The 11,315-nt window shown below is 39.7% G+C and overlaps 9 protein-coding genes across 11 annotated transcripts; 5 read left to right on the top strand and 4 right to left on the bottom strand.

Moving 5' to 3' along the window:
• Positions 1–166: 166 nt before the first annotated feature.
• On the top strand, positions 167–1,391 carry Gasu_09040 (acyltransferase). Its single transcript, XM_005708293.1, has one exon. It carries the CDS (start codon positions 206–208, stop codon positions 1,325–1,327), a length of 1,122 nt encoding a protein of 373 aa, XP_005708350.1. The 5' UTR covers positions 167–205; the 3' UTR covers positions 1,328–1,391.
• A 5-nt stretch (positions 1,392–1,396) lies between these two features.
• Positions 1,397–3,421, top strand: Gasu_09030 (transducin family protein / WD-40 repeat family protein). Its single transcript, XM_005708292.1, has one exon. It carries the CDS (start codon positions 1,401–1,403, stop codon positions 3,378–3,380), a length of 1,980 nt encoding a protein of 659 aa, XP_005708349.1. The 5' UTR covers positions 1,397–1,400; the 3' UTR covers positions 3,381–3,421.
• Positions 3,422–3,425: 4 nt separating this feature from the next.
• Gasu_09020 (2Fe-2S iron-sulfur cluster binding domain protein) lies at positions 3,426–3,936 on the bottom strand. The gene is made up of 2 exons (XM_005708291.1): positions 3,698–3,936; positions 3,426–3,633 (listed from the first exon to the last, which is right to left on the bottom strand). Exons 1-2 carry the CDS (start codon positions 3,912–3,914, stop codon positions 3,449–3,451), a joined length of 402 nt encoding a protein of 133 aa, XP_005708348.1. The 5' UTR covers positions 3,915–3,936; the 3' UTR covers positions 3,426–3,448.
• Positions 3,937–3,976: 40 nt separating this feature from the next.
• Positions 3,977–5,021, top strand: Gasu_09010 (ATP-dependent HslUV protease, peptidase subunit HslV). Of its 2 annotated transcripts, none has more exons than XM_005708289.1 (1): positions 3,977–5,021. In XM_005708289.1, exon 1 carries the CDS (start codon positions 4,117–4,119, stop codon positions 4,783–4,785), a length of 669 nt encoding a protein of 222 aa, XP_005708346.1. In that variant the 5' UTR covers positions 3,977–4,116; the 3' UTR covers positions 4,786–5,021. The 2 variants fall into 2 exon arrangements, with proteins under 2 accessions (XP_005708346.1, XP_005708347.1); XM_005708290.1 differs by having other exon boundaries at positions 3,977–4,831.
• On the bottom strand, positions 4,837–7,276 carry Gasu_09000 (AP-2 complex subunit alpha). Of its 2 annotated transcripts, XM_005708288.1 has the most exons (9): positions 6,976–7,276; positions 6,741–6,927; positions 6,064–6,688; positions 5,799–6,013; positions 5,665–5,750; positions 5,484–5,607; positions 5,282–5,430; positions 5,057–5,227; positions 4,837–5,006 (listed from the first exon to the last, which is right to left on the bottom strand). In XM_005708288.1, exons 1-9 carry the CDS (start codon positions 7,218–7,220, stop codon positions 4,982–4,984), a joined length of 1,827 nt encoding a protein of 608 aa, XP_005708345.1. In that variant the 5' UTR covers positions 7,221–7,276; the 3' UTR covers positions 4,837–4,981. The 2 variants fall into 2 exon arrangements, with proteins under 2 accessions (XP_005708345.1, XP_005708344.1); XM_005708287.1 differs by lacking the exon at positions 4,837–5,006 and having other exon boundaries at positions 5,026–5,227.
• Positions 7,277–7,366: 90 nt separating this feature from the next.
• On the top strand, positions 7,367–8,671 carry Gasu_08990 (mitochondrial carrier (BOU / S-adenosylmethionine carrier)). Its single transcript, XM_005708286.1, has one exon. The coding sequence runs from the start codon at positions 7,513–7,515 to the stop codon at positions 8,575–8,577; it is 1,065 nt and encodes a 354-aa protein (XP_005708343.1). The 5' UTR covers positions 7,367–7,512; the 3' UTR covers positions 8,578–8,671.
• A 4-nt stretch (positions 8,672–8,675) lies between these two features.
• Gasu_08980 (transducin family protein / WD-40 repeat family protein) lies at positions 8,676–9,706 on the bottom strand. The gene is made up of 2 exons (XM_005708285.1): positions 9,565–9,706; positions 8,676–9,516 (listed from the first exon to the last, which is right to left on the bottom strand). The coding sequence occupies exons 1-2, from the start codon at positions 9,685–9,687 to the stop codon at positions 8,716–8,718; spliced, it is 924 nt and encodes a 307-aa protein (XP_005708342.1). The 5' UTR covers positions 9,688–9,706; the 3' UTR covers positions 8,676–8,715.
• Positions 9,707–9,715: 9 nt separating this feature from the next.
• Gasu_08970 (glycosyl transferase, group 2 family protein) lies at positions 9,716–10,616 on the bottom strand. The gene is made up of 2 exons (XM_005708284.1): positions 10,243–10,616; positions 9,716–10,196 (listed from the first exon to the last, which is right to left on the bottom strand). Exons 1-2 carry the CDS (start codon positions 10,605–10,607, stop codon positions 9,737–9,739), a joined length of 825 nt encoding a protein of 274 aa, XP_005708341.1. The 5' UTR covers positions 10,608–10,616; the 3' UTR covers positions 9,716–9,736.
• Positions 10,617–10,626: 10 nt separating this feature from the next.
• Positions 10,627–11,311, top strand: Gasu_08960 (uncharacterized protein). Its single transcript, XM_005708283.1, has 2 exons — positions 10,627–10,870; positions 10,926–11,311. Exons 1-2 carry the CDS (start codon positions 10,630–10,632, stop codon positions 11,279–11,281), a joined length of 597 nt encoding a protein of 198 aa, XP_005708340.1. The 5' UTR covers positions 10,627–10,629; the 3' UTR covers positions 11,282–11,311.
• The last annotated feature ends 4 nt before the right edge of the window (positions 11,312–11,315 follow it).

The raw sequence follows: 11,315 nt of genomic DNA, 5'->3' as shown, positions 1-11,315 counted from the left end.
GTTTCATGCTATAAAGCACTAAGCGTGATTCGCCAAACTTGTGAAAACAACCAAGCTGGACGAAATTCTCTTTCTTTTTTTGTCTGACATAGCCAGTGATGAAGCCTGTATTTGGTTTAGAAACCCAATGACTAAATACTTGAGCAAGCTTTTGTTTGTTTATGGCACAAATGGAAGTTGAGATTGTCAAATAGAAGCTATTGAAATGAGATTATCAGGTTTTGGTATGTTTGGCATAGTATGTGGTCTGCTGTTTCTGTTGCAACTGTTGTGGTCTTGTTTTTTTGCTGCAACACTGCTTGTTTTGCTTGTTCGTTTATTTTGTCGTTTTCTGGGTGAAAAAGGGTTACAGATTTCAGAGTTTGTCCGTAGTTATGCCTTAAAGATGGTGCAGTTGAATATTTTGACATACGCCCAGAAGGTTGCAGGACTTCGAGTTGTCTTATATGGCGATAGAGTACAGGAGGGAGAAGGAAGTTTTCTCGTAATAAGTAATCACCAGAGCTGGCTGGATACAATAATCCTTACACTGGTTCTTATCAAGCAGTATCCAACAGCTCTTTGTCGATATATTGGCAAGAAGTCTATTGGTTACATTCCTATGTTGGGTTGGATGTGCCTTCAAACAGGTGCTTTGGTTAGTTTAAGTCGTAAATGGAGCTACGACAAGGGAAGGTTGGAGCAAGAGTTGAAAAAGCTGCGAGGACTTCGTAGTGATTTCTGGGTTGTGACATACCCTGAGGGTACGAGATTTTCATGGGACAAGAAGGCGGTTTCTTTGGACTACGCAAAGAAGAATGACCTTCCTAGATTGAATAATGTCCTTGTTCCACGGTTCAAGGGCTTCTTCGCTTGTATGCGGTTATTACATTCACGCTTATCTTTCATATACAATGCCACTATCATATATGAAGGAGAAGAAGACGAGAAGGGGGTTTCACGAATTAATCTTGCAAAAATTTTTTTTCTTCAGAGATCTCAGTCTGAAGCCTCACCAAACCAACGACAAGTGTTCCCTGTAGCACACGTATTCTTGGAAAAGATCTCTATAGATCAGGTTCCTTTTGAAGAAAAGTCCTGTAGAGATTTCTTGATGACTATTTTTGAAAATAAGGAGAAACTTATCAAGAGATTCAAAGGGGCCGAGTCATTTGGTGTCAAGTCGCTTACAGCAAATCTTGAGCTTTCTTTCACACAAGTCTTTGAAGGTACATTATTGCTGTGGATTTTTTCCTTGATTGGTTTCTTCATTTTTTGGTTTAGTGCAGTTGAACTGAGAAATTTCATTGCAGTTCAAATGATTCGCTTCTATCCCATTCGAGTATAATACGACAATCGCATTCCTCGGCCAATATTTCTTTTTGGCTGATTAAGACTGGCTTGCTGCTGCATGTTGAATAATGGAGTCTGTTACACGTAAAAGTGTTCTACAGCTAGAGGAAAGACCTGGTGATAGTTCGTCTTCTAGTGATGAAGAAATAAATACTATTGGAAACGTTCCACTCGATTGGTATAAGGACCTATCACATATTGGCTACACACGGGACGGAATAAAGCTATTGAGGCGAAAACGGGTTGGGCCACTCTGTCCTGTTTACGTGAAGAAAGGTTTTTATTATCTTTATGATGAGAAAAACGATGAAGAAATTGCACTTTCAAGGAATGATTTGAAGAGATTGGTGTCCATCGTTCGCTTGCAGAATCCCTCTGGAGCAACAGAAAGTGGCTTTGTCGGGGAAGAAATCGTCTTCTGGACGGGAACACCTCGAATCGAACCGATAAGAAATAGAAATGAACCAAAAAGAAGTTTCTTACCTTCGAGACACGAGGCAGCACAAGTGGTAAAACTGGTTAGAAGTATTCTTAGGAGAAAGCGTATCGAAGAATTGAAAGAACATAAATCAGAGAAAGAGGACTTGTCTATTTGGGAAGAAACGAGCTTTGAACAGGTGGGCCGATCCCACCATTATTTGCCACCTCCAAAGACGCCATTGCCAGGTCATGAGGAAAGTTATCGCCCACCTCCCGAATTTCTTCTAAACGAGGAAGAAAAATCGAAACGGAAGGAAAACAACGAACTCGTTCCAGAAACATATAACTTCTTGCGACATGTTCCTTTGTATACCTCATTAATACGGGAGCATTTTGAACGTTGCTTGGAGCTTTATTGTGCCCCTAGAATGCGTGTGAGACGAAGAAAAATAGATCCGGAAGCACTTTTACCCAAGTTGCCATCTCCAGACACTCTAAGACCATTTCCAGATTCACAAGTGGCTTCTTTTGGTCCACATGCTGGTGCTATTAGGGCTATATCTTTGAATTCAAATGGTCAATGGTTGGCATGTGCTTGTCAAGACGGTTCAGTTTCCATATGGGAAGTGGCAACAGGAATCTGTCGAATTAGGATAGATTTTCAAGAAAAACTGAAGGAAATGTTGGCATCTTTTGAGTCACTATCACAAGCAACAGAGTCCGAAATGGAATCCATGGGTCAATATGAAGACTTGTCAATCTTACACGTTGCTTGGTCTCCAAAAGAAAATGATTTTAAGCTTGCGGTATGTATCAAACATTTTGTTGCTGTTGTCAATGTCGCACATATATTATATCCTGATGAAGCTCAAGATTCTCAATCATTTGGATACTCTGTAGTTGGGGAACCATCCTCAAATTGGAAAGACTGGAAAGACGAGAGAGGAAACTTGGGAAGAATTGCCATTATTGAGCATTCTAGGAAAGTTCAACATGTTCATTGGCATCAAAGGGGTGATTATTTTGTTGTACTTACAAAGAATGCATTCGGATCTAGTCTCGTGGTACATCAATTAAGCAGAAAACGAACCCAATCTCCTTTCTCGAAATCTGCCAAAGGTGTAATCACGGCAGATTTTCATCCGTCCAAGTCATTGTTCTTTATTACAACGAAGCATCATGTTCGAATTTATGATTTGGCACAAGCACAGTTAGTAAACAAGTTAGTGACTGGTATCAGCGAAATTTCGGCGATGAGTGTGCATCCATCAGGAAATCATGTGCTTATAGGCTCAGTTGAAGGGCAGCTTGTTTGGTTCGATTTGGATTTATCCAGTCGTCCATACAAGAGAATAAGGGATCATACCTATACGGTGTCCAGTATTGCGTTTCATCCGACACTTCCTCTTTTTGCTGATGCTTCAGATGATCAAACTGTCGCGGTATTCCACGCCACAGTGTATGAGGATCTTTTACAAAATCCGCTTATTGTTCCTCTTAAAGTATTGAAGCTTCCTCACAATAGTAAAGGAACAGGGGTTTGGAGTATATGTTGGCACCCACAGTTACCTTGGCTGTTCGTGAGTGGTATTGATGAATATGTTCGTTTATATGCAGACACTAGTTGAAGCCTTTCGGGCAACTTTCAACTACTTGTTTTTACCTTTTTGGGTTCGGCAGGGAACAACATAGAGATTTACCAAGGTGGAACGTCCGAACCTACCGTATGCAAAACCAACTCGGACTTATTCGCAGGAACCTTTGCTATACAAGGTCTAATAAATAGTTTTCTATGTTTCTTAGTTTGTTGTCGTGACAAAACTTGAACTTCACAAGAACCACAGTCACCCACACAACAACTAAACAGCAACTCTACGCCAGCTTATTAGAGAAATTTCTGTCAGTAAGACTTTAAACCATTGGGAAGGTTTCCTTTATGACGAACCTCTTTCTGCCACATTATACAGAGGCTCACCAGGCTGTGCTAATACAGACACGCCTTCTGGAAGAAAGGTTATTTTCACTTGGTTTCCGATAGAAAAATTTGCGACACTTCTTAATTGACAAAGTTGTGGTTTTCGAGAAACCATGGCTCTGTTGGTCTTTCTTGTAGTACCAATAACAAGAAAAGAACAACGATACAGCAAATGACTAGAGGTCATGAAAGATCAATTGCCAATGATGCATCTTATATGGAATAGTGATAGATGAATCACGGGAAAGCCAACATTAGTTTCAAGTAGTTTGAATAATATTTGCAAGCGTCTAGAATCAACAGAAGAAGAACATTGCAAACCAATGAGAGATTCTCTACAAGGTTGAGGGAAATCCTTCGTCGTCAATAGGGCGATTGTCATTTGTGCAATGCTTGGTATGGCCTGGACACGATATATTCGAAAGTCACCGTTCCAATATTTATGCAGGAGGTTACTTTCTTATAGTCAAAGTGAAAATAGCTGGCATGGCACAACGATACTTTCTGTTCGCAAGGATGATCAGGTTGCCGTTATTGGCGATGGTCAGGTGACTATGGGCTCTGTGGTGGTAAAACCAAATGCAAGGAAGGTGAGAAGAATTGGGGACGATGTAGTGGCGGGTTTTTCAGGAACAACAGCCGATGCGTTAACTTTATTTGAGAGACTTGAAACCAAGATGGAGGAACATCCTGGTCAATTATTGAGAGCTTGTGTGAGTTTGGCAAAGGATTGGAGAACAGATAGATACTTGAGACGACTGGACGCGTTACTTTTGGTATCTGACGCGAGCATATCTTTGACCTTAACAGGTAATGGTGATGTTCTGGAACCTGAAGGCGGCGTCGTTGGTATAGGTTCAGGAGGTCCGTTTGCGGTCGCAGCTGCACGTTCTCTCCTTCAACACAGTACGCTTAGTGCAGAAGAAATCGCTAAGAATTCCATGAAAATTGCAGCGGACATGTGCATTTACACAAATGCTGAATTTATCGTCGAAATTATCGACACTAGAAAAGGCAGAATCCAGTCTACTGATTCTCGTCCAAAACCCTCAGTTTAGAGAATACCTATGAGATGGAGACAACTGAAAGGTGCTTTTACCACATCCAATATATATATATGTTCTTTTATAAAAGTGAGCAAAATTTGAATAGTCTTTTGTGAATGAATTGTGATATTCAACATGAAACAGCTTTGCCATACGAAATGAAACGGGTCCAGTAGTTGAGCAGTAAAAAGGTGAAAATGATATCCAATCATTCATAACTTCTTAGTTGAGATCTGAATTGGTTGTCTAATGATACAAGCAAAATCAAATTCATACAACTTACGAGATAAATTTTAAATATTCACATGCTCGAATCTGTACTTCAAGATCTTGACTGGTTGTGTACTTCTTGAGAATATCGACTGCCGTAGCAACTGCCTCAGGATGACATTCGATCCATTTCATCAAAAAATTCAAAAACGAACTCTGCAGACTATATAGTTTCTTGTGATAACTGTAATATTTTGTCTCTTTGACTTGCTTGATGTAGAACAAGTACATCACTTACCACATTTGTCTGTATAACAGAGTTATCACATCCACAGCATTACAAGCTCCAGAGGATATCAACAAATAAGAATGCATAGGAAATACCAAGAAAATCAACCGTAAGAGACCAGGTTCCAATAGCGATCCACTATACAACAACTGAGAGAACTAGAAGGATTCCAAGGATGAGATTTCTGAAAACAATCTTATCTCGTTCCTACCTGTTTCATGGATTCACTTTGCAAAGATTTGCTTCCGTGCAGTTGTGTTAAAAATAGGTTTGTGATTTCTCCTGTTTTTGCTTCGTCACATACACTCAATAAGACTACAACTACAGTAAACAGTCTTCAATGAAAATAGTACGTTTAGAAGGAAAGAAGCGAATCGAGAGTTACTGCCTACTTTTCTTCGTTCTGCAAGAAACGCTTAGTAAGGCTAAGACATTTGTCCATAACCAATCTTTGCTGCAAATCCGAAAGTGAAAACATCTTCAAACGTTAAAGCTGTACAGATATACGGAGCTATTCTATTCTTACCGAACAAATGCGCAGGATGTAGTCGAGAACTTGTTCAACATTGTTGGCATTACATACCGAACTTAGTAATTCAACGCTTAAATGAAACCACAAAGGTTCTTCCCGTTCTTTGTCGACACCTTGACTTTGTGAAAATGGTAGTAAAATACTAAAGTTTCTTTGAATGTTTGTCCATGTTTCTGGTAAGAAACTCAGTTCTGTCAAAGCTCGCAAAACTAAAATCACTTCAGCGGTTGCACCTCTTCTATGTACTTCTGATACTTACCAAAATATCTTGTGGTTGGACGAACATCTTCGGAAATGAGGCTCATAATCAATGTTAAACTATGTATAAATAGATCCCGACTAAAGGGTAATTTTGAAACTACTTTCAACGCCTCAAACGAAATAGAAAAGGAAGCATTACGTCTGTTTGAATGGTCGCCATTCCGAATATAGCTCAAGCACTTTAAAAACAGATTGCTGATTAAACTCTTCGATTGCCTATTGAACTCCATGATTGTACTTGCCGGGAAAAGTCCTATTAACTTCCATACATTCGACAGCAAAAAAGGACAAGGAATTTCATAATAAGAGTAACTCGAGGAGTCAAACGAGGAATCCAGCAACCAAATATTTAAAACTTGAAAAAGCCCTGGCAGCAAAAATGAAAATATATTTTGTTGTCCAACTTCTTTGGCTACAAAGATAAGCTTATATAAGAAGGACACAGTGGAAGTCAACAAGCCAGGGTCTTTTTCTGTAAGACACTTTTGCAACATGTGGGCTGCGTCTTGACTGGTTAGAAACTTCCAACCTGTTTCTGTTGAACACAATAACGATAAACAACTAATTGCTCGCTGATATAAATCTCTCGAACACTTTTGCATCAATAAAGGTACGACATTGTCCTAAATATAGACGACTTAAGACCCTAAGAGAAACTCACGGTTGAAAACTTACAATAATTGCTTTGCTATTGGTCTCTGAAGGAGATAGGCTACTCAGTGTAGAAAGTGCTAAAAGTTTTACGTTAGCATCTGAAGCAACCAGATCTGCTTGAAGTATTCGCATAATCCTGTCCTGGGTTGCAGTTTCGGTTCCCAGAAACGTTGGAAAGGTCAAGTATCCAGCCCTTTTCTCCAAATAACTTGTTTTCTCAAGTCAGTGACGACTTTTTCAGAAAAGAGACACTTACTTGGGAGATTTTGCCATAGAAAGACAGTGGTTTTCAAAACTTGAAATGTCATATCCAAGCGTTTGGATGTATAACAGTTTAAGCGTCGACTTTATTCTATCATACGGTTTGCTCTTGGGTTCGGAAAGAATACTTTGAACTTTTTCCAATTCTTTCGTAACTCTTTCTTTCTCCAAGTCGTAAGTTTTGCAGTCTCTTATTTCTGTAACGAAATTGGTAAGGCCTCGATAACTGCCTTGTAACATATGTAGGTTCGGATCCCAATCCTCAAATAATTGTTGTATTGACAATATACGATGTAATGTTGTATGCCACTAGGAACTATTCCAAAGCTTGTTTATCTACGGCTGTATGAAATAAATTCTATGTTTATTCCGAAAATATGAAGATCACATTGAAGCGAATGTCATTCGTTACATGTCGTAGATTTTTCGTCGTTACCAAATGGATTTGCTGGTTGGTTAAGTATCGACACCTTTTCGTTTCTACGCTGTATTCCTTTCTCTTACTTATATCAATAAAGAGTGCATAGTTCACATGCACGAAGAATATTGCAAGGGAACTCGAAGCTCAACGGAACGTTCTCCTTTTGGTAAAAAGCTTTTACCAGTTTACAGCAACGGTCAAGGAGGCGCAGGAGGGCTTTGGGCAGTGTTTTCCGATATTTTAGCAGGTGGAGTTGCAGGTTTTGCTGCAGATTCTGTGGTGCACCCCATAGATACTGTGAAAGCACGATTGCAGTTTCAACAAGGTTCCAACCTCAAATACAGAGGAATGTTGCACGCTTTTACCACCATCATAAAAGAAGAAGGAGTTAGAAAGGGTCTGTATACCGGAGTTGATGCTGTTCTTTTGGGCTCTGTTCCTTCGCATGCTATTACTTTTGGAGTGTATCATCTTGTAAAGCGAACAACGGAACCACGTCTTAAATCAACAGAATTGTTACCTTTGGTTGACTTGGCGGCTGGCGCTCTCAGTGAAGTCGCTGCTTTATCGACATATGTGCCTGCTGAAGTGGCTGCTAAACGAATGCAAACTGCGAAACTTGGGTTTTCAAGAGAGTATGTCTCAGCACTCCATGCTTTTCGTATGATTGTTAGAACGGAAGGGATACGTGGCCTGTATGTAGGATTTTTGCCGACTATGTTGAGGGATGTTCCTTTTACTTCTTTACAATTTGCTTTTTTTGAGCAAGTCAAGATTTTGTGGCGGTCGTTTGCTCATCGTTCAAGTTTAAACAATACAGAAACTTATGTTTCAGGTTCGTTCGCTGGAGGTTTGGCTGCAGCGTTGACCAATCCATTCGATGTCGTAAAAACGAGAATGCAGACTCAACCTGTTGGTAATGACAGAAAATATAAAAGTCTTGTACATTGCTTTTGTCAAATCATGAAAGAAGAAGGTTTTTTAGCATTCTTTAAAGGAGTTGTTCCTCGAGTTGTTTGGATAGCTCCTGCTAGTGGCATTACTTTGGGAGTTTTTGAAGGACTCGTTTCTATCCTGGATAAGGAAAGAAGCCAAGAAAGTGAAGCAGAGCGTCGCGTACGAAACAATTTATCAAATAATGCGATGTGTAAACAGACGGCAGTTATTGATGGTTAATTATTGAAAAATTTTGATGTTTTGTAACGCGTATATCAGTTTATGTAAAGATAGTAAAATTTGTTCTAATTCTGCTCGAATACTGTCATATTTGCACATCTTTAGTTCACCTTGTATCCTTCTAGCAAGCCATTCTCATTAATCGATTAACTTCCAAACTTTGATGGAACAATCTGCATCCAATGCACTCGAAGCTAATAGAGGCTCTCTGGGATGTGCAGACACACATATCACTGTGCCCATATGTCCTTGTAATTTTTGTATAATTTGTCTACTTTGCAAATCCCAAACATAAATATACCCATCTTCGGAACCACTTATAACATAACTATGGGACTGGTCCATAACGACAAAACATGAATAGATTGCATGAAGTCGGTTAACATGACCAGCATAAGTCTTGCAAATTCGACTCGAATAAAAGTCCCATAACCTGATTTTACTGTCCAAAGTTGATGCCAAAATATAACGGCTATTAGGAGAAAACCGTACGTGAGAAGTGGCAGAATGAGAGTCAACAACAAGTGTCTTCAAACACATTCCACTTGCAGTATCCCAAAATCGACAACTTCCATCGTAGCTACTCGAAACAATCAAAGTACCATCTTTACTAAAGTCCACGGCAGTTACTACGTTAGAATGTGCTGGTATAACCTTGAGAGTACGCCCCGTTCTTACATCCCACACTCGGATGGTCTCATCTGTGGATCCTGAAGCAAGAAGATTACAGAGAGGGTTAAAATTAACACAAAATACAGAGTTCTTGTGTCCGCTCCATTTCGCTACCTGCTCGGAGTTGTGAATATCCCAAACTGCGACTGTTTTGTCGTCACTTGCTGTTGCCACGTATCTCGAGTCGCGCGACCAAGAAGCATCAGAGATTCCTAGGTTGTGACCTTGAAATGAGTGAACAAGTTTTCCGGTTGGAACGTCCCATAACTTTCAAGTCTGTTAGCTTCAAACGAAGTAACAGACTCAACACTGTACCTTTACAGCTTTATCAGCTGAACAAGAAGCCAAAAGATTTCCATTGTACGAAAACTTCACGCAAGACACTGCCTTATCGTGCTGAGTCAAAGTATACAAACAAGTTGACAACTTGTCGCTCATTTTAGTGAAAAATAAAAGTGCGCAATCAACCACTTCATGACATTGGAAATCAAAAAAGTTTATTTGAGACCATTTCGTTTCGCAGGCGGTCATCGACTGTATACAATTGATGGTACCAAAGTGCAAGCTTATCTAATCTGACCAAACGAAAGTAATAACAAAACAAAAGAAACTGATTCAACAAAGTAGTCTTCCATATACCAACAGAATTCCAACGTCTTGCGTCCGTCCAGACTTTAACTGGAGCTATCCTTATTCGTCCTTGATGAAGACGCTTCAATCGGCTTATTATTTCCACATCTTCCATAAAAAGTTGACGTGGGAAACCACCCAACTTGTGAAACTTGGTCGAAAACAGGAATAAACCTTGATCTCCAAAAGGCAACTGAAACAGTTTTGACCGTACATTTGCAAAGAACGCAATGAAGGTGAGGGCAAGCTTACGTTCACTATTCCGAAATCCCAAAGAGAAAGCACCTGCAACAGTGTTCGGTTTCAATAAAGTGTCTCTACAAGTGATGAGCTTCTTCAAACACGAAAAGGTTCGTCAAGTACCTGACAGTTTCGTCATAGTGTTTTGGAAGTATTGTATCTCCATGAAGGAAAAGAAATACATTGGAAGAGGCTGCATATCTAACTCCCCAGTTAAACTGAAAAGCTCTACCTCGTTCTGGACTCGAAATAATTCTTATAGGAACCTTAGACTTCGACGCCATCTTCTTCGCAAGGTCTACTGTATTATCCCGACTACCAGCGTCTACAAGAACAACTTCATTGATTGCACAAGGATCCTTAGCTTCATTTATTACACTCTGTAATACTTGTGATATGTTGGCTGCTTCATTTAGAGCAGCAACAATAACAGAAATATGGACTACTGGCAGTGAATGCGAGTTTGCTAAACATTGCAATCTCTTCATCTTTTGATTGCCTGGAACTGATATGCAAAGTTTCTTATTTTCCCATCCACTCACGTGTCGTTGTCACCCTATCTTATCAAGTTTTGTTGAGTTTAGAACAAGACGTCCTTTTTTGGGCAGTTACACATACTCAAAGCCTGTCAGGCTTTGGATGACTTCTGTGAATACAGAAAGGACCGCTCCTTCTGATGGTGAGCAGTCTTTTCCTCAAGTAAAGCAGTTGCTTGAAAGAACAAAGAAGTTAGGAAAACTTAGAATTATTGGTAAGCAGACAAAGTGAAAATATTTCTTTTGCGTAAGTTGATTACTTTGCATCAGTTACCAACGCAGCTTCAGTCATGGAAAGCATATGTACCACTGAAAAACTTTTTTATGCAAAAGGTCCAAACCAATCGACTTATGCCAACTTAATCGACTCAAGTCTCAATCTTGATCTCCATATAAAGTTAGAAGCGCTGGGAGCTGTTCGTTTTGAACAAGGAGTTAGTCGCTCAGCTTCAAAGGCTCCTACTTATATTATCCGTTGGTTGGGCAAAGATCATACAACGGTTGTCTTGAGTATGTTCTTGCAGGGGGACAAAGACCCTTCAGATGTTCCACCTGAAAGTGTTGCGGAGTGGAAACAACTAAAACAAGAATATTGTCAAAATAGCTTGACGTACATTTTCCAGTGATGCTGTACTTTTCTCTTTCATAATAATCTACAAT

Source organism: Galdieria sulphuraria (assembly GCF_000341285.1).
Source record: "Galdieria sulphuraria unplaced genomic scaffold scaf_5, whole genome shotgun sequence".
NCBI lineage: Eukaryota > Rhodophyta > Bangiophyceae > Galdieriales > Galdieriaceae > Galdieria > Galdieria sulphuraria.
Note: the sequence above shows the minus strand (reverse complement) of the source record. Positions and strands in the feature narration are given on the sequence as shown.